The sequence below is a fragment of the Salminus brasiliensis genome, chromosome 16 (assembly GCF_030463535.1).
Source record: "Salminus brasiliensis chromosome 16, fSalBra1.hap2, whole genome shotgun sequence".
Classification (NCBI taxonomy): domain Eukaryota; kingdom Metazoa; phylum Chordata; class Actinopteri; order Characiformes; family Bryconidae; genus Salminus; species Salminus brasiliensis.
In genome coordinates this window covers 26,514,894-26,536,129 of record NC_132893.1, presented here as the reverse complement: position 1 = coordinate 26,536,129, position 21,236 = coordinate 26,514,894, and the positions used below count along the sequence as shown (strand labels likewise).

Here is a 21,236-nt window from a genome sequence, read left to right as displayed (position 1 = left end):
AGAGCTACTCACCATTTTGAATCATACACCATGTTTCCAAATGTTTGTGGACAGCCCTTTTAATGAATGCATTCAGCTACATTAGCATCCATTGCTGAACACAGATGTGCAAATGCACACACGCAGCTTGTCTAGTCCCTGTAGAGAAGTACTGCGAATAGAATTGGATCCCCTGGATCCAACATGAACCTTTGGCACCAAGCCTAATGCCAGGAGTGGGCAAGAGGGGTATAAAGCCCCCAGCATTGAGCTGAATGATAGGGCTCCATCCAAAACATTTGGGATGAGTTGCAAAGTTAGGGATGAGGTGGAGCGATACTCATCCAACATCCTAACCTCACTAACGCTTGTGTTGCTGACGTAATCAAATCTACACAGCAATGCTTCGAAATCTAGTAAAACCTTCAACTCTTAATGCAAATACCCTTGACCCTAATACCCTTGATTTCGGAAGAATCAATGAATGAGCAGGTGCACTTTAATGCAATGACCATTCACCAAATCTCAATGCTACTGACTTGCATGCATTCATGGCCAAACAGTGGCTACTTCGACTAGTAGGAAGATAATGCTAAGAATTAAGACTCTACTTCTGAGCTGTAATATAGGAAGTACATTCATTTGATACAACTGGCAAACGGCAGCCATTATATCAATGGAACGGAGAGAAACGACTTCCCTTAAATGGATCAAATGAAAAGCTCTGATGAATATGGGGGAGGTCTTCATGGGGGAGCTAATGATGGCCAGTGGTTTCAAGTTGCAAGGAAATGCTACTTACGGTGAACCTTGAGGGGAAACTACTCAGACGAAATACCGCAAATCAATAGGTAGGGGTGGCCAATATGACAATATGATCTCTATCACAATACAGAGTCTCATAGCAGGTTTTTGCAAGTATGTGGCATTACCAATGTAGGGACATTATGTCAGAATTCAGAAAAATGAATTATTGTTGCACATATCATACAAATGCATCATGATGTACTATCATTCCATATAAATGAAGTGTTGAATCCAGTTCTAAATGTATTCAGTTATGGGCTGTGGTCTCATTTAAAAAACTGCCTGCCTCACACTCTACCATCTTTCTTTTTCCATATACAGCACATCAAGTTCATCCATAGTCACGAATGGTACCCACAGGGACCTGGCCGCTGACCACCATCGCAGCAGGCAGTTCCATTACACCACTGCACAGGAGCAAGTTCATCACTCACTGTGCCAAGAGAGGTCTCTCATCCACTGCAGTCCTACAAACGCAGCATCATTACAGTGTCTGCTGCTACAGCAGCAAGGTTGGCTCTCAATAATGGAACATAAAAATGTCACCTTTAAAATAAAGAATGGGGAAGAATAAGGGAACCTGAATACAACAGAGGAAATGCCTTTTACTAAGGTCTGTTCAGAGATTATTTTAAAGGTAAATATGGGGTCTGTTTTATATGGACTACTGCATAGTACCTGAACGGTAATAAAGGTTTATTTATCAAGGACTACTGTGTGTTTTAATGATGTCAGTTCTAATACTTTCAACAACTAACACCACATTACATCCATTTATATAAATTTTTTATTAGAACTTCCTCTTCTTGCACCCATTCTGGACTTGAAAGTTCTGTACTTTTTTAATACTATACTTAAAACTCCACCGTTCAATACTTTAAATTCCGTGTTTAAGTTGGAATCAGGTTTGTATTGTATTTTGCTGACATTTGAAGACATCTTATGTCGATAATTAAGATTTAATCACGTAAACACAGTAAACACGATCCATGGAAGCCCCACCTAACAAACTACAGGACTTAAAAGATCTGCAGGACACCTTCAGAAGTATTGTGGAGTCCATGCCTCAAATGGTCAGAACTGTTGTGGAAAAACATGGGGGACCCCCTCAACATAAGCCAGGTGGTGTTAATGTTTTGGCTGATCAGTGTGTTAACTTGGTAATAACTGTAATGCATTTTCAGAAGATTTTTTTTTTTTTAGATGTGAAGCACATCATGACCTGGTTTGTAACTCTGAAGTTAACCAGGCTAAATTAGATTACTGCGATTACAATAGCTACAGCTTTTGGTGCTTTGCATGAATAACACTGTGTTCTGGTTTAAATGGGCTCCAATCCTATTCAAATCTATTTCTTACAACTTGAGCTTCAGCTAGCTAACTGTTCCTGCTGCCAGTGCAGGGAATGAGCTTAAGATACTTTTTCAGTAGACTATCCCTCTGCAATCCCATTGTACTCCTAATTATCACACATTATGCCTAGATCTCTGCAAACACCTGGAACCACGTTACGTCCTTGCACTCAATTACAGCTGAGCTCATAATTCACTGTATACGTCAAGACCCACCCTGGCAGAATTTCTGCAGACATGAAAGTGCAGTGACGGTATCAGCGTCCTTCAACACTGATGGAATCATGCCAGATTCTGAAGCATAAAAAAAGCATCTCAACTGAACAAAGGACATGATCAGATCTCGACGCCTTCATGTCAATACTGAGGAAGGGTTACTGATTCATCGGTGCACGGCATGTCCTTGCAGTTCTAACTATGTCTGGGCGGAGATGTGGATGATACAGCTTTTTCTGGTGTCTTGGCAGACGTTCAGACAGCTACTATTCGCTAATTGAAAAAGTGATTAAGTAGTCAGATTAAACAGCGCAGCATACTGATCCCTCTGTCGGTGCTGCAACAAGAGTACAGAGTGTGTGCAAAAGGAACAGCATATTCTTGTCAGAGATATTAATGGCTTAAGTTTTTTTTTTTTAACCTGAGCTCCGATATTTATCATCCGAATTTGGGTTAGGTTTTAGAGCGGAAGGCAACCCGAGGAGCTGTGGCAGCCAGTGCTGGATAACAGCAGCAACTTCTCAATATGATACGTATCACTAAAACAAGCATCAGAAAAACACATCTGATCCAGAACTGCAGAGATCACAAGAAACACACCAAAGCTGACAATTTTTCAGTGATTAGTTGACTTGGTAGCTTGCAAGACTTATGACTAAATAATGTATAGACACAAGGGTTCCAAAGGACTCCAAGACTTTCATTTTACTGAAGTATTTTAGCTCAGAACTGTTTTTGCTACAGCTGTCATTGATTCTGTGTATTCCTCATAAAAGGAAACATGGTAAGGCAGCTGCTCTGCTATGTTAAGGAATGTTTTTTAAATATTGGAGCGTAGGTTTGCCACAAGCTTATATATGATAAATATCATACCTTACTAATGCAGTAACGCTTTGTCTCATACATACATAACAAGTGTGGTTTGGCTTGGCTGTACAGTTTAAGAAAACATCTTTACATGTTTACATAATGTATAAACTTTAAGGGTCAAGAATTAAACCCAGTAATGGACTGCATAGCATTTTGGATAACATTTTCCATTGAAAGGAAAATATAGTACCAATAGGAAACCAAAAGAATGATCTGCCCCCCCATTCACGGCACACATAAAATTATGAGAAATACATAATAGTCATTAAAAGTAAAAGACGCATGTGGACATCAACACTAAAAGACACTGCATCATCTTGGTGTTTTTACAGAACACAGAACTACAGGCTGTCCTCTAATCAGTTCTGTAAAGTCAAAACTTACCTGTGGAACAAGCAGGGCAGAGACCTGTAAATCTACACATCCTCTAAACATGTAAAAAATGACTTTTAAAGTGGATCAGAGATGCTCCCTTCATTTACTCCAAATTGAGCTGATTTAGTGTTTGTGGGCAAAATTGGTTCAAAATGTGTAGTTTTCTCTTCTTACCTTTGAGGACAGTCACAGTAGCTTCCCAGGAATCTTCACCTTGATCATTGACAGCCTTGCACATGTATTTGCCAACATCAGACTCCGTGGCTTTCATTAAGGTAAGCTCTGATAATATCCGTCTGTCAGACAGAACACAATACGATGTCAAGAAAGCTGTTGTCCTTATAATCCAAGGCTTTAAATGCAGTTTAATAGAGTACTGATAAAAGATTATTTGGCTTATAACAATAGTGAAACAATTAACAATACACTTAAAAAGTGGCATTCCTTCATTCAGTTACTTTAGACACTTTATAATCATTTCAAGCTCTTATGTTACATGTCCAAATGTTTGTGTACACCCCTTCTTAGCATGTATGCGTTCAGCTAGAGGGGTTGAGCATTGAACAGTGGAACCGTGTTTTCTGGAATGATGGTGCTCCATCCAATACTTTTGGAATGAGTTGGGGAGTTGGGGATGAGGTGGGTTGTCCATCATCCGACATCCTGACTTCACTAATCCGCTTGTCGCTGAATACAATCAAATCTTCAAAGCAATGCTCTATAATCTAATAAAAGTTTTTTGTTTTTTTTTCATGGACAGTAGAGACAGTTGCTCCAACAAAATCAATAAGCAGGTGTCTTAATACTTTTGTCCATATAGCATACTTTAGTCAATAAGTGTGGCTGTGTTTTTTTACAGTGTAATAAAGGCTCTGTAAAATTTCCAGAATAATTGCTGAGACAGGAGTGAGCCTCATTGCGTCACAGACAAGCTTCTACACTTGCACTGATTCCTCTGTCTGGGCAAACGTCCTCACTGAAACTTTCATCTATGTATGGGCAGGTCTTACACAAAGCCTTGCACAATTCAGAACCTGCCTGAGAAAGCGCACAGTGGTGTATTCCACTTAACAACAGCACAGACCTGATCAACAAAACACTGTCGCCCACAAGAATTTAATGGCAGGATCTGCAGGAATGCAGCAGGTACAGCTGAGCACCACTTCTGGTGCTTAATTTGAAACACACACACACACAATTACTCTAAAAAACTGTCCAAAGATGGCTTTTTCATTGTGGGTAAACAGGCAGGCAGGCAGGTTCACATCTGCACACAACAGCTTCAGCAGAGACATATTATTAATATGAATGGAAGGCACAGCTCCCTGAGTCACTTCCAAGATTACAGTCTTTAAAAAGTGGTATCTTTGAGAGATGTCACAGAGGAACCACCTTTAGTTCCTTAAAGAATCATATCTATAAAAGAGATCTGTGAGTGTGAAGAACTTCCATGCCATTGCTGTCACTCAAAAACCTTTATAAAGCATTTCTATTAGTTCATTCATCATAACCATGCCTAATGCCAGGCGTGGGCTAGAGGGATATACAACCCCGGCATTAAGCTGTGGAGCAGTGGAACTGTTTTCTGTGGAATGCCGGTGCTCTATCCAATACTTTTGGGATTAGTTGGGGATGAGGTGTGGTGGTGATCATCCAACATCCTGACCTTACTAACACTCTTGTTGTTGAATGCAATCAAATCCTCAACCTCAACCATAATCTAGTAGAAAGTCTTCCATGGACAGTAGAGGCAGTTGCTCTAATAAAAGCAAGAAAAACTTTTTTGAAACCCTCGATTTCAGAAGAAACGATGAGTGAGGTGTCCCAATACTTATGTCCACATAGTGTATGTGAATGTTCTATATAAATGTAAGGGTTCTTCTAAAAGTTATATTATGTGGAGATTCTTTAAACTTCAAAAAGTTTCTTTATAGTCATCTAATTTCTAAAAATGTCCTTTACCAGAATCACCTACACTCTTGTAGAGGGTTCCTCAGGGGTTCTACAGTTAAGAAAATGGTTCTTAAAAAAACTATGGCACCTCAAACAATCATTTGGATGATGAAATGTTCTTTTGTCTGGTTAAAGGGATCTTTGGATTGATGAAAAACCTTCTGTAGACGATTCTATACAGAATCTACTATATAATGTGTACAGAAAGGTTCTTTTAATTAGGCAATAAGTTCCACCAACCCAACTACTTTTAGATTTAATCTCATTGAGGGTCTTTATTTCTTTACTCATATTTTGATTAGCTGATTTTTGCCTTTGCATGATGACCATAATGAGCTAGCTTATTTCCTGTATGCATGATGGCATGGAAAATCCCATTTTTTCCCCAATTTGCTCTCCGCCATTAATGTAAATTAAAATGCAAAATGAATATCGAACAGTAATGGACAGAGTGACTAATCATCCTGGTAACATGCTTATTATAACTATCCAGGAATAAATATGAGGTTTATTTGTCAAGCCACAACCATTTGTGGTTAACTGATCCAGGAACTGACTGTACTCCAGGGACTGATAGTAAAGAAGTGTCACAATGCAAATGTATTCAAAAAAGGCTCAGTCATTCAGGAACTCTTCGTTTGTCAAAGTCCCTATTAAAATATCACATTTTCTGCCTGTCCAGATACATGACAATCCGGGCAGGTAAGAGAATACGGTTCCACTAATCCAAAAAAAAAAAAAAACTTGAGTTAACCCCAAGTTGTAAATCTTGGGAAACATCTGCTCACTCTGAGTCGAAATGCGGGCCAATGTTCAGAGCAGACCCTCATGCGGTGTTCAGCAGGCAGCGACGGACCTAAGTGAAAATAACTTTTCCACCACTTCAGCAGGCTGCATAAGCCATTAACTCATGACTCAGTGTTCCTCAGAGCAGCAACAGAGTCAACTGACTCCTTCTTTCTATCATGATGGAGGCTCTTACCTTTTTTTCCTCATCTTGATCTGTCTGGTTGGATTATTGCCTATCTTGATTCCGTTTAGGTACCACTCAAGCTTGGTCTGTTTACCACCAGCTAACAGCTCACACTTCAGAGAGGTCTTCTGCCCTTCCGGCACCTTCACATTGCGCAGTGCTTTTAACTTGGGCGCAGCTGAAAAACAGACACAAATAAAAAAAGCATTAACCACCTGAGCTTGTGAGTTACACTACAACTGTTGCGTTGGGTTCTCACTGAAGTGTAAATACTACACAATTTCATTTCTCAAAGATTTGACAGTTTTTGACTGACTTGAGTCTGCGTTTCTTTTTGTTTCAATGTCAAAAAATCTATAAAAAATATATTTAAAAAAATAAAGGATAGCTTTTACACACATAGACTGTACACACAGCCATAATGCTATCAAATCTCCCTCTGTACTTAAACCAATACTCATTTTCCACAGTATCGATTTAATCCATATTAGAAACCTTTAAAAGATGAGTCTTCCTCAAAAGTATAACGCACAATGTGAATTAAATGAATTAAATGCCCTTTTTATTAATGTTTGTCAGTTAATTAGTAGTATGTAACGTTACAAGAGTACAATTGTACAACAATACTATAATTTGCCATATAGCCACAGGCTACTATGTTAGCCCTGAGCCAATGTGCAGTTCTGAGGAGTGTGCATTTCCTCCCTAAACTCCTTAATTGTGAGTGATTTGTTTTAAATGAGGGATGGTCTGTCTTCATTGTGGACTTGATTGTTGACCCCCCCCCTCCATGACTGACTTACTCCAGTGTATTAATGTAATATTTTTCATACTTAAATTGAAATATGATACAAAACCAGTATTTTGTACACTCCTCTTACAAGTTAAAATGTCTCTAGTTAAACAACATTCATTCATTCATTCATTCATTCAAGGCATTTAGCTGACACTCTTATCCAGAGCGACTTACAAGGTTATTACAGAGGTGGGCCAACCTGGTGTTAGGAGTCTTGCCCAAGGACTCTTATTGGTGTAGCGCAGCATAGTCACCCAGACCGGGAAACGAACCCCAGCCTCCCACGTGGTGTGATAGTTGACTGGCAGGTAGTGGCGTTATCTGTTGCGCCACACCAACATCTGCCATGAAATGTCCAGAGTTGAAATTAAATATTAAATAAAATATGTGCAAGCTGTTGTCTGTTGTCTCTTGCTAATAATGCGTGTGTTTTTTTGCAGTCAACGTTCAGCGAATTAGGATTACAGGCACTGTTATGAAAACAATAGTTGGTGGGGTTTTTTCCTTAACTGTGGTGATATCAGATACTGAAAAGGCATTTCAGTATCATATCACCCCTAATGCTTAAATGCTTACACAACACTTATAAAGTATGCAGTGTTGAGACTATACTTTTTGGCTGCTCTTCTCTGTTGAGAACTTCTGTTTGTGGCCTGTGTTTGGACTACAGAGTCTCAGCACAGATCGCTTTGAACTGTCCAGTCTCTTGTTAGAGTGAAACCATGACTGATCGCCAGGCTTAGTCTGAGGGACAGAAAAAGAGAAGTGGACACTTGTTCACTGTGTGCCAGTGGACCTGCCTGGAGCTCACTGCATTACTGTGCAGTGTTGTGAAATTCATTATACCCAACCATCTTTTCAACAGACCCCAGCCATTGCACGATCCCATGAGAACGCCCGACGCCTCCAGCTCTCCTCAATACACAGCCCCGCTCCATGGAGGGTCTGCAAAATTCTCAAGAAAGCAGCTCCTCCAGTTACAGGCAAACACAAAAAGAATAATCTGCCCCCCTTCACGACCCACATCGTTGCCATCAAACTGTCTAGTTAAATTCAAAGTCCTGCTTTTAATGGAGCACTTCGGGGGAAACTTTGTCGTGCGAGACGGAGCAAACAGTGCCGGCCATCAACTGTTTCACCCTCTTACAGCAGACGTAGTTTACAGAGCACCCTTATGGGGGTAGTGGGAGGGTATTCTCCGCTAACAATCCTGGCTTCAAAGGCTCCGGATTCCCCACAGGCTCTTTTGCAGGCTGGGAATCGACAATAGCTACTGACAAGTCATGAATATTGTGCACACGGATTCACGCTGCCTTCACACTTCCTAGATACACAATGCCAGACTGCCAGTTAACGAACATGGGGACAGCCAACTGACAAAGAGAGTAAAAGTTTGAATCCAAATAAAGCATACACAGTGTTGAGGGCAATATGTGGCCTTATTAAATATGTATCAGATAGTAGACACTTAACAGTTGCATGCAGGGAAAAACACAGAGTGAAAAAGAGTGTTTGTTTGCTTGTTGTTGCTGAGAGTCACATCTGAAGGCCCAGCTTTTGCTGGTAGATGGTGTCAGATGGTCTAAGCTGGTTTTGTGATGATCAAGGTGGTTGAAAAGCTGGTCACCCAGGTGAAAACATACCCTATGTTGCCAAGCCAGCTAGTTATGGTGGTTGACCAGCATGGCCTTTTAGCATGACCAACTTGATCAAGCTGGTCGTCAAGATGGTCATATTGGTTGACAGGTTTAGTCAGGCTCAATGTGCATGTAAAACAGCATGGTCTTGCTGAATGCTTAATGTGGTCATTCTGGTCAACCAGTGTGGTCATTCTGGTCATGGTGGCCTTGTCAAGTTGGTCATGCTCATAGACCACCTAAACCATCAAACTCGAACGAAAATAGACCCCATGCTGGTCAAGAAACAAGCTGGTCAAACCAGCTTGACCAGCTTAAGGCTGGGTATTTCAGCAGGGTGGTCTCAAGAAACAGAGTGAATAATGCTTTCTTATATGGCTGCTGATGACTGTAGAAACTAAGAATGAAGGAGAAATCTGTCACTCCAAAAAAAAGAAAAAGTGTGAAAAACATTTCAGTGAAAGAATTTGGTGCCAGTTGAATGCTGGGATTGGGGTGTGGGTGTTTGCATTTGTATGAGAGGGAAAATAAAAAATGTTCTCTCATGAGGCTGCTGATTACTGTAGAAACTAAGAAAGAACATGGAGAAATCTCTCAGCCAAAAAAAAAAACAGTGAAAAACATATAAGTGAAAGAGCCTGGTGCCAGTGGAATGCTGGGACTGGAGTGTGGGTGTGTGCATTTGTATGAGAGAGAAAAAAAGAGCGAAAGGGGTTATGACTATGTTATTAATCATTAGTGCTCATGTATGGTGGTTTGCAAACAGTATGAAAACAATGATAGAAAGGAGTTGCTCCTGAGGCCCTGATGAATGAATGTGAGGATTTCTTGTTTACATAAGAGCTATGTCAATATCTGAGCCCATGTAAGACATGTGACCAAACTGGTGACACACCTCTGAAACTGATTTCTGATCTCTGTAGAAATCTAATTTACTTACCAAACAGCAAAAACAGCGTAAAAGACAAGAGAGGCATGCAGCTCACTTGAGCAATGCACTGGGTGATTTGGGCCTTGCTGTCATCTCAAGGGGCTCTTATGCCCCCTGCAGTTTGGACAACATGAACTTTGAATGCCGTATTCACTGAATTAAATAAACTGTCAAACTGTTAAGTGAGCAAGATTTTCTCTCAAAAAATAGAAGCTTAAAAAAAACAATATACTTTTAACTGAGCAATAAAACAGTGGGAAAAGAGTTTGGAAGGACTCATGTGAAACATTGAGGCAATAATGCATGTAAACTGTCCCACAGAGAAAGCTTCACACGCTGATCTATCCATTATCTATTAAAACATCCATCTCCCTTGTGGTAGGCTATGATGATTCAACTGCCTAGCTAGGAAAGCCCACCATTCCACATCAAGTCCTAAGTCCTAAGACAAGACTCCCAACACTACATTCACCTACCTGTGTAACACAGTTCAAATTTTAAATCTGACCCTGGAAAAGAGTGTGAGCTAAATGCCATTAATGTTAATATAAATGTAAGTTCCATGCTGCCTCTATTGTTGTATGCGCTGTGATATTTTACCATATGTTAATAATAATAAAAAAAAACTTCACATTCGTTAGATCAAATTCCTTGCAAATCACACTGCTAAAGGTAAACGGCTAAGCATAATGATTAACAAAGAAAAAGTTGAAGTCTCTGTATGTGTCCTCAAGCAAGATGCTCAGTCTGATCGGCTTAATCAGTAGACTTTCTAAAACAGCTATTTAGAGTCACCAGTTTGAAGCAGTCCTCTGGCTCTATGTGGGCCAGAGGCTAGACTCACTGTGTCACAGACACGCTTCCAGACTTGCAGGACTCGGCTTTTGGTCTTTCATCTCTGAGCAGGTTTGGCATGACACAAAGCATTGTGAAATCCTGAACTCGCAGCACCTGAACGGGCAAAGCTCAGGAGAGTCTTGCATGTTTCCAACTGAATACATTCATACCGGTTTCAGTTTGACATGAAAAGCAACGGGCTTACTCACAGCTGTTACTTTCACTCCCAATCACCTCAGGGGAACCGTGCCCAACCCAAACCGGAACACTTCTGCTTCATTCAGAAAAATATAGATTTATGCAAGTATCTGTTAAGAGGTTGAATTCCTCAGCTAAGTAGGTGTAATTCAATACTAGTTGCAAAACAAGGAAACTGCATGGTATCAACCCACTGATTCGTGAGAATGTGCTCAATGGCTCCAAAATGCCATTCATTCACTCCAACTGACATCAGTGAGGGTTTTCCACTTTTGAACATGAATGAAATGCACTGTAGGTGTGTCACAATCAATGCAGGTATGCCTCTATCAGCTATGGGAATAAGCTCAAGCTTGTACTTTGTAGCTCTATCTCTTACACTGTTGACATTTTATGATGACAGGACTAAAGCTGGGCAATATGACAATTTTTTAGCGTATCGTGATGAATTGTGTTATCATGATAACAATATGGCTTTTCAGCCATATGGAGGAGACTGTTAGTGCTTAATAAACACTGATCAGCTGCAGGTTTCATTACTAACAGTGTAATTAGACTGGTTTAATTAGATGAAGAGCAGCAATCACTCACTATTCAGTATGGGAGAGTATCTGAACGGTAGTTTATAAGAATCTGTCGTTACTGATGTTTTTACTCTGTGATTATATTGTGATAAATGTTGTGTATTGCAAAAAAATATAATATTTTTACCATATCGCCCAGCCCTGACTAATAGACATGGTCTGAAAGCCTAAACTTTTAATGATAAAACATTTTATTAGCAGTATAAGATCTAATATAGATGTATTTATTTTATTAAAGGGTTCAGCTTAACTGAATTTTCTTCACTTTTAGAGTTTGGTGTAGTGTTGACATTTTGGTTGACATTTTAATAAATTTTCAGTCCTTAATTCATACAGCCCATACAGTCAGCTCCACAAGTATTTAGACAGGGAGAATCTGCTTAATCGTGCCTCTGTACACTGCATTAATGAATGAAAATAGTGTTAGAGATAGAAGGTCTGGAGGGGATGGCAAGTGTTGAATTTGCATTTTTTAGCTGTTAATGCTCAACATGAGATCCACAGTAGGGGTGAATGTAATGGCAAAAAATATTATATCACACCATTTCAAGACAGTTTTATGACACACAATATTCATCGCAATATTTTGATAAAATGCATTGGTAGTGGCAGATTTCTAAAACAAATGCTATTCAAATGCTTTCCTATGCTGCATTTAATCTCATTAAACAGGGCTAAATACACTTTCTGTAGTGAAACTTGCAATTGGTCAGTGTTCTTTAAGCACTGCCGATCTCCACAATATGCTCAGAAAAGCATATTGTGCATCACAATAACAATTAATCAGGTTTTCGATAAAACACTGTCAAATTGCCAAGAAAGAGAGACAGCAAAAACCTAAGTCGCTGCCACCATGATCCGAGGATTGCTGGTTCGAATCCCGGGTCATGCTTGCTACAATTGGCCTTGCTCTCTCAGGGAGTTGAGCTGATGCCATTTCCTCCCCAAATCAGTCCTAGTTAGGCAGCAAAGCCGTTTGTTAGCCGTTGTATCAGGGCTGCGCTTTCCTCCGAGCGCGCTGGCTACCTAGTGAAGCTGCATCAGAAGCAGTTCAAAAAGAGAGGTCATCTCTCAAAAATGGTGGCGGCACTGGTATTGCATGGGCATGTATGGCTGCCAATGGAACAGGGTCACTGGTGTTTATTGATGATATGAGCAGGATGAATCTGTATAGAGCTATACTAGGATGGCACTTCATTGTTCAGAGGGACAGTGACTCGAGGCACATCATGAAAGCAACCCAAGAGCTTCTCAAAGCAAATAAACATAATGTTCTCAGGTGGCTGAGTCAGTCACCAGACCTCACCCCAGTTGAGCACCTTTTATACTTACTAAAGACAAAAATTAAGGCAGTAAGACCCACAAAATAAGCAGAAGCTGCAAAGGTGGCCGCAGTAAAGGCCTGGCAAAGCAGCTCAAGAGATGAAATGTAGCTTTTGGTCTGTTCATTCCAGACATTCAGCAGTCATTTAAACTCAACTATTAAAAATACTTCTATTCAAACTAAGTTAGACTGTCCCATTACTTTTGAACTATGTAACAAATGGCTGGAATTCATAAATGGTAATGCAGTATTTTTGTTAAACCCCTTAATTTAAAGCTGAACATCTACACTTCAGTTACATCTTCATTGCTTTCAAATCCATTGAGGATTTAATAGGAAAAAATAATGTCACTGTCCAAATACTTATGAACCTGACTGTATATGCAACTGAGCCACATCTTTAACATAAATGCTACACATGCAACTAACCCTTAAAACAGTGTGACCAATCCCAAAGAATACTCTAGTTAATCAATCTGACTTTTACAGCTGAGCTGTGGTGCTCCTTCAGCATTAGGCCATACAGATGTTTGCCGCAGCGAACATCAACAGCACTTCCGAGCGGTGAGTGGACGGTCCGAACTATTTTCCATTCATATCTGGTCAGAGTGAATGGTTTGTCCATAAAGACAGCTCTAACGAAAGAGAGATAACTTCATTTACGGCTTATCTCTTTGTTTTCTCAGGGTCTGCGGCGTCGGTGGGCCCAAGCTGCTTCGCCAGCTGTTTCTTTGTGTCACGGAGGAGCTCCCTTTGGGGAAACTCCTACGCGGGTTTTCAGGCCACAAAATTTACACGGATCAGGGTCCACATTCCAGCCCTTGCTGCTCCGCTGAGCGAGGAATTCCATGATCTAATATGAGGTCCAGACATAAATTGCGGGGTTAAACCGTTTTCCGCCAATAGTTCCTGGCCTACAGTGACTTGAGCGGTAAGTGATGACTAATTCCAGCTGACCATTTCAATTGGCTAATTGTTCAATTTCAATCGACCCCTCCAGTAAATTCAACTGATATTCACCATTTCTGTATTTTACTGTATTTTATTTAGTAATAACTGCCCAGGAGCTTGGATTACCCAATAAGCTCTTCACTCACTCACTCAATTCATTCAATCGATAACCACACACACACGAGAATGTTTCAAGAACTGACCGAGCATGTGACTAACGGACGCCCAACATAATATTAAACCATTTGGAGAAAAGAAGCCACGTTCTTTTAACTGCACAATGAATCAGTTTCAAATAAGAGTTAAGAATCAGATTAACAGACCAGGCTTTCAGGTAGGCTTAACCCAAATAGAGAATGCAGTCAGTGACACGTTCCCATTCTCTGGAATCTGAACTCTGATCATTCCGCTCCTGTTTACAGCAGTTTCCATCCAACACCTCTAGGAATTCCCTTCACATGTCACTCATGACACCTGTCACTGATTCACTGAAACAGACCCTTACAATACAGCTCACATCTCCAACACAACTATATACTATTACATAATTACAGCAGAAACCATCTCAGACACCAGCGATGCTTCATTAATACAGTGGTGAGATCAGCTTTGCTTCTCCAGAGCCAGAAGAAGTCGATCTAAACGCATTATTAAAAGCTGAAGACGTAAACAAAGTCTTTCTGAGTAGGTTAATGTTCTGGAGAAGCTCCATTCACAGTGGGGGTGATGGCACTAGACATCTGATGGCGTCTGAAAGCTCCCTCACTGAAAGCTACTACATGCAATGAATATGGAAATGCTACACTATGCCAAAAACATTGAATTTTCTTTTTTTGAGATCAGATTTTGTCCCAAATTTGATGTTTTAATATTTTATGTCATATTTTATGATGGAGGAATATGAAGGGTGCTAATGCAAAATACACTCTTAAAAAAGGATCTACACAATTACAAGAACTAAACTTGGTTCTTTAATGAAATTACTTAGCAGTGGTGGCTCAGCGGTTAGAGCTCCGGGCTGTCGATAACAGGGTTGTGGGTTCGATTCCCGGGCTCGGCAAGCTGCCACTGTTGGGCCCTTGAGCAAGGCCCTCTCTGCTCCCCGGGCACTGGAGTTGGCTGCCCACCGCTCTTGGTGTGTGTGTGTACTCACTGCTCCTAACACATGTGTGTGTGAGTGTGTGTTCACTACCAGATGGGTTAAATGCGGAGGACACACACTGTACAGTGACAAATACGTGCACCTTTAGTACTTTTTAGGACTTTGCTTTCCAGATTTTCCACTATTTTATCATCATCAGCTTTCAAATTTAAATCTCTATAGACACACAGAGGACAGGGATGCTCACTCGGCCCTTTAAGAATCATCTTTGTGGTAGGATGATTTTGGAAACCCTGGCCCAGAAGAGTAAACACAGCAGCTACATGTAGCGCTTTGGTCATAATGACTCCAGCTTACCATCATCACCATTACAAATGAAAAATGAGTCGATACTCTCCAATTTGTACCATATCACAGCCAAACCATACCAATGACCTGCTATGCAAAATTGGAGGGGGAGGGGGAGGGGGGGGTCAGTTAATTCCCTTTGAAGAGCAAGCTGTGAAGACAAGGAACTGTCCTACAGTCACCTGAACTATATCATTTATCATTTTCATACACAAACAAACCTCATATAATATACAGTGGAGGTAAAAAAAATGAAGGTCTAGTCAGTGTCCACGGCCTGCAGAGGTGAAGTAAATATATATATGAATATATGTGCCATATGTGGGTTTCCTGCAGAGGATTTGTTCACCTATTTTTACCATTTCTGTATTTTACTTAATAATAATAACTGCCCATGAGCTTGGATTACCCAATAAGCTCTTCACTCACTCACTCACTCACTCACTCAATTCATTTAAAGCGTCTAAACGGACAGGCTGGAAGTTCAGGCTGTCCTCAGCCAGAGGGCGCTCTATCAGGTCCGCTCAGCTCTCCTCAACCGCCTCAAACTTCTGTGAGCGTGTTCAACTCCCGCCACCTGTTCAACATCTTCCCTAAAACCGTGCCCTCCCCGGGCAAAGGGGGAGCATTTTATTTGCAGAAAGGTTGATTCCTAAACACTGAAGCTGTCGAAACGCGTTTGGCTGTGATTTCGGCAGCAAGAGAGACGACTGAGCCTCGGTTAGCTCTCTCTCTCTCTCTCCCTCTCTCTCTCTTTCTCTCTCTCTCTCTCTCTCTCTCTCTCTCTCTCTCTCTCCCTCTCTCTCTCTTTCCCTCTCTCTCTCCCTCTCTCTCTCTCTCTCTCCCTCTCTCTCTCTCTCTCCCTCTCTCTCTCTCTCTCCCTCTCTCTCTCTCCCTCTCTCTCTCTCTCTCTCTCTCCCTCTCTCTCTCTCTCTCTCTCTCTCTCAGAAAACCCATTAGAGCAACACCTGTGTCTACCAAACACTCCAAAACCCAACACACACACACACACACACACATTCACCCCGAACCAGTTCACACACACACAGGTTATTTAGGAAAACAAATACTTCCTAAGTTTCTCAGAAGTTTCTTCATACTGTATCTGACCTACAGTTCAGAAATTACCACACCTATAACCACCTCTGCCTTGAGAAGTAACTAACTCACACACCTGGGACATCGTCCTTCCCAGCCTTCTGTCCAGTTTTTCCACCTTTGCCGTTCTTCTTTCCACCCTTTCCAGACATCCTTTCCCAATCTCGTTCTGGGGTCCTCAGGTTTAGCACGACTCTACAGCTGCAGTGGTCGACCAGAGTGTTCCTCACGGTGGGAGCTCTACACCTACCTCCAGCCAACTGTTCTCTCGGCAGCGCTGCTCAATCGGCATGAGTTTTACAGCCCAGCAAAGGGCGGGCTCTACTGCCTGTGCAAAAGTTTGGGGACCCCGGTCAAATTACATGCGTTGTTGATTGTGGGGGGAAGTTTTTAATTTAACATATTGCAATATAAATATGTATAGATATTAGTTTAATGAGTTCAGTAAATAAACAAAAATAAACTTGTGTCTAAAACGAGCATATTCACATATTTCAAATATATATATTATATATGTATGAATATATGTGCCATATTTGGGTCTGTTTCCTGCAGAGGATTTTCTCACCTATTTTTAGAAAAATCAACAAAATGTGTAATTGTAAACTTTTTGCATAAAAAGTTATCAACTGCAACAGGTGGAATTATTATTTATTGCCCAGATCAATATTTATGGAATCATGATATCAGATGATTTTTGGACCTATTTACTTTTTTGTTAGTTTCTTTTCTGGACTTTCCGGGCATTTTTGCATTTTCCTGGGCTTTTTATTTATTTATTAAATCATTTACTGTTTTTTTTTCTATTTATTTCCATTTATTTCTTAGTTTTTTCTGGGCTTTTTCCAGAACAATCTGAAACACTAAGCAAAATGATTAAACTCCAGTTATTACATAAAGTAATATAATAATAATAACTAGAAAATAGAGTGTGTGTATATTTATGCACATATATCTATGTATTATACAAACTGTCGCAATTCCTAAGGGTGTTCATACGGGTGTATGTAGTTGTATATACAGTGTTCTCTTTAAGTTACTGTTACCATTACAGTGATGGTGTTACAGTAACGGTTATCCACAGATGAGGTAGTCCACAGTTGCAGTAATAAATGACGTCACGTCAGGTGTTACAGTGGCTCACCGTGTGGGCTCACAAAGGGCTCTCTAATGGAAAACAGACTGTATTTTCCTCACTGTTTAAAACAATACCGCCTCATCTAATGAGGGAAGGCAGGTTCCACACTGGAACCAATGCATGTTGATACAGTTCATTTATGGAAACAAGGCCAGTTTTGAATTCATGTCTCCTGTAATGTCACAAAAACACATTTACATATCTCCTCTGATTCTCACTCAAATTATATGAAGTCTTTCAGCCTGGACTGCTGGGCAGCTTTTTGAATGAGGCACAATCGGCACAATCAATCAGAACAGAGCTCATTCACATGGAGGGTAAGGACTGACACACGCACAACCAGCAGCCGCCTCTTTTCGAACGTCCACTGATGCAACGTCACTGGACAACAAATGAGCTCAGAAGAAAGCACTGGGGACCCAGAGAGCTGATGCATCGGCTAACAGACCCCCATGCCAGCCAGCATCACACTGAAGTGGAGAGGGAAAGAGCCGTCCTGCTAACTGTGCTCTCTCAGGCTCCAGCTGGGGTGAAATTGTTAAATTAGGTATCATACTGTCATGAATAATGAGATGTTTTTCTGATCATACTGGGGATTTCACCAGTATTACTGCATGTTTCATTACAAAGAGAGCTTAATTAATTAGTCCTGGTTAATGGGGCGTAAGGCAGAGCAGTGTGAGAAACTGTATGTGTGTGTTTGTGTGTTTATGAATAAAAAACAGTTTTTAATAACAGTTCTTAAGGGTGGCACGTCTGGTGCACTGCTTGTGTCTAAATATTGTGATTGTGATATTGTGACGTATTGTGTAAGTAAAATGTCTCCAATCATGTATTACATATTTTTCCAATTATTGAACAGCAGAAGTGAACACATCGCTGAGGAGAACCAATTCACTGGCAATCAAAATCATTGAACCAACACAAGTGCTTCCATGTTAAATAATTAGAATAATAATGATAATATTAAACAGCTTATCCCATTACTACTATTGTTCAAAAGCTCATTAAGTGCTTCCTATGAAACACGAGGGGTTTCTTATTAAAAGAACACTGGAAGCCAATACACCATGTATGCACCATGTAAGTGGGTTATATGCCCCCCAAACACTGCTCTAATTTTCCTCTGTGGTGCGCTCTTATGAATAACACTTGTTCTGTATTTTTCCTTTCATCCATTCATGAACCCAGACATTACCATAAGCAATGCCTGCAGATCCCAGACAGTCCCTCTGTCACTCTAGGGTTCCCCGTCACTTGTTTAAAGACTCTACACTCTGCCTTTATCCTGATCTCTGCAGGTTGCCAACAAGAGAGAACAGCATTAGTCATAAGCTTCTGTCTGACTTTAGACTGATGGCAACCAAAGCTTTCCAGTGAAATCTTTTTATTATTATTATTATTATTATTATTATTATCATAAAAATATATAATAACAGGCTTGAGATGTTTTAGCATAAAATGATCAAATACAGATGAGCCAAAACATTAAGACATAATGTTTAAGACATCTGCATAAACTGCTGATGGTCATCTGTGTGCCACAAAACTCTCTACAAGCTATACAAGTATCTGGCATCAAGACTTTACAGCAGATCCTGTCAGAACTACTGTCAGTTGTGAGGTGGATCTGAAGTGGACCTGACATGATCCAGAACAACTCAGAAGTAAACGGCCTCCACACATCTGGCCGTCAAAGTGATGTAAAAGAAAACAGACTCATTAGAATAAACCACCTTCTTCCACTGCACCAAAATCCATTCCAGATGCTTGCGTGCTCATTGTAGGCACTTTTGCCGGTGGACAGGGTTTGGCATGGGCTCTCTGACTGGGCTTCAGCTACCCTGCAGGGGGCGCTGCACTGTGTGTTGGGATGTATTCCTCTTGTGTCACAGTAGCATTTCTGTCAGTTCCACCCAGATGGGATATATTGAACAAATGGCCCTTTAAAAATGGAGCATACACCGATCAGCCATAACATTAGTACATTTCATATATGTATATTTGGCAGCAAGCACTTTGAAATGGGCCAATGCAAGGTTTTTTTAGCTAGCAGGTCATGCTAGTTTTTTTTCTGGAACCAGTGACTGGGCCATGGGCACCTAAGGCTTATTGATGTGATGTCATGGAGGTCCCACATTACAACTTACAGGACTTAAAGGATCTGCTGCTACCGGCTCTTGGTGCCAGATACCACAGGACACCTTCAGAGGTCTTGTGGAGTCCACACCTCGAATGGTCATATCTTTTTTGGGGGCATAAACAGACCTACTCAATATTAGGCAGGTGGTCATAATGTTATGGCTAATTGCAGTACAGTTCATTGTGAAACATCACATGCAGTTTGCCTAGAAATAAGCACCTACTACCTACTACTAACCTACTATTATGGTTTAGATGAAGGACATGCAGAAAGTTCTAAAAGCTTCACTAACATTTTCTCACTATTGCATATGCACTATTTTGGTCATTTTGCTGAATATTTTACACGTGCAACAGTTTTTTTTAGCTGTCTTCTCCATGTATCTCACTTCAGCATAAAAATAACTACATCAGGGTGCATTCCCAGCATGGCCCGGTTCTTTTATCATGTTAATCAGCAAATATCCTTAGAGTAATTGCCTTTTTCCCATGTGTTCTACAATGTAAGGGCCATCTTTTTGTGCTGACAACGAGCTGTTGAGTCATTTCCCATTTTCCGTTTGACTTGCTGTATGACGACAGCACATAACAAGATCAGACCTGCTATCAGAAACCTGGGCTGTGATTCCAGAGACTTCATGTCGATCTCATGGAGATCACTTAACTGTGCTGATCTAAACCCACTGAGTATAAATTAATCTAATGAATATAATGACTATGACAGCTTCTATTCCTACGGCGAAGATTTGAGGTTCACCTCCTCCAAAGGCCAGGTTGGTGTCCAGACCTGGCTGTAACACTGTAAAATAAACGTCAGCCCAAACAGGACTGATTCACTGTTTGTAAATGAAGACTACCTAATCTGTGTGCTCACAGATGATTTATATATGAGCGCGTACACATTTCACTCTCAGTCGCAGCAGCTTGAGACTTAATCCTCAATCTTTTCATCGGAGCAAGCAGTGGCATGTTAGTCGTGAGAAAACAGCTACTCTTTCTAACTGCCCGTAATTCCTGGTTGTGCTTTAATCTTCCAGTTCAGTTTCACTCTGTGGGTGTTCGCTGAAACCTGGAGCGAATGACAAACCAGTTGCTACCAGGTACACAGGTGGACGCACGAGGGTGGCTGTGTGGGACGGGGCGTGGTGGGCGAGAGGAGATCCCAAACCCTTCGGAGAATCCTTTTTCTTTCCTTGGTAAGAGCTGATGTGTCACAAAGGGACGTGGGTAGGTGATCTCAGCGTGAGCCAGGACTGAGGAATGTGCGGGCAAAGAGAAGGCACAGAGGACGCGCACCGCAGTCGAGCTGGGTTCAGGCGTGAAGGGCAGCGGAGAATGTGTTGACAAAACCGGAGCACGGGTTCCTCCCTTGGCCTACAAAGGGAGCGCACGATTACGTGGGAGGAAAGACTAGTGAAAGACATGGATGGGATTAAAAGGGATCTTCCAACTTTTTTCCGAACTAATCTCTAGTCACTACACATCTGTAGCGTACCATGGATTACTATAGACGATTATTTACACATGTGGTATTTGGCAGATGCTCTTATGTACAGGTACTTCCAGTTAAATGATATATTAGAAGAAGGGAATGCGGCATTAGGGGTCTGGCACAAGGGTTCCAG

At 41.0% G+C, this 21,236-nt stretch overlaps 1 protein-coding gene across 3 annotated transcripts in view; it reads right to left on the bottom strand.

Annotated features, from left to right (window-relative positions):
- Positions 1-16,591, bottom strand: part of nrg1 (neuregulin 1) — a 63,512-nt gene extending 46,921 nt beyond the window's left edge. For all 3 annotated transcript variants that reach the window (XM_072658148.1, XM_072658147.1, XM_072658149.1), the window contains exons 1-3: positions 16,408-16,591; positions 6,535-6,703; positions 3,774-3,895 (exon numbers count right to left, since the gene is read on the bottom strand). In XM_072658148.1, coding sequence (XP_072514249.1) covers positions 3,774-3,895; positions 6,535-6,703; positions 16,408-16,483 — 367 coding nt within the window. In that variant the 5' untranslated portion in view covers positions 16,484-16,591. The remainder of the gene's footprint in view (positions 1-3,773; positions 3,896-6,534; positions 6,704-16,407) is intronic.
- Positions 16,592-21,236: the final 4,645 nt, after the last annotated feature.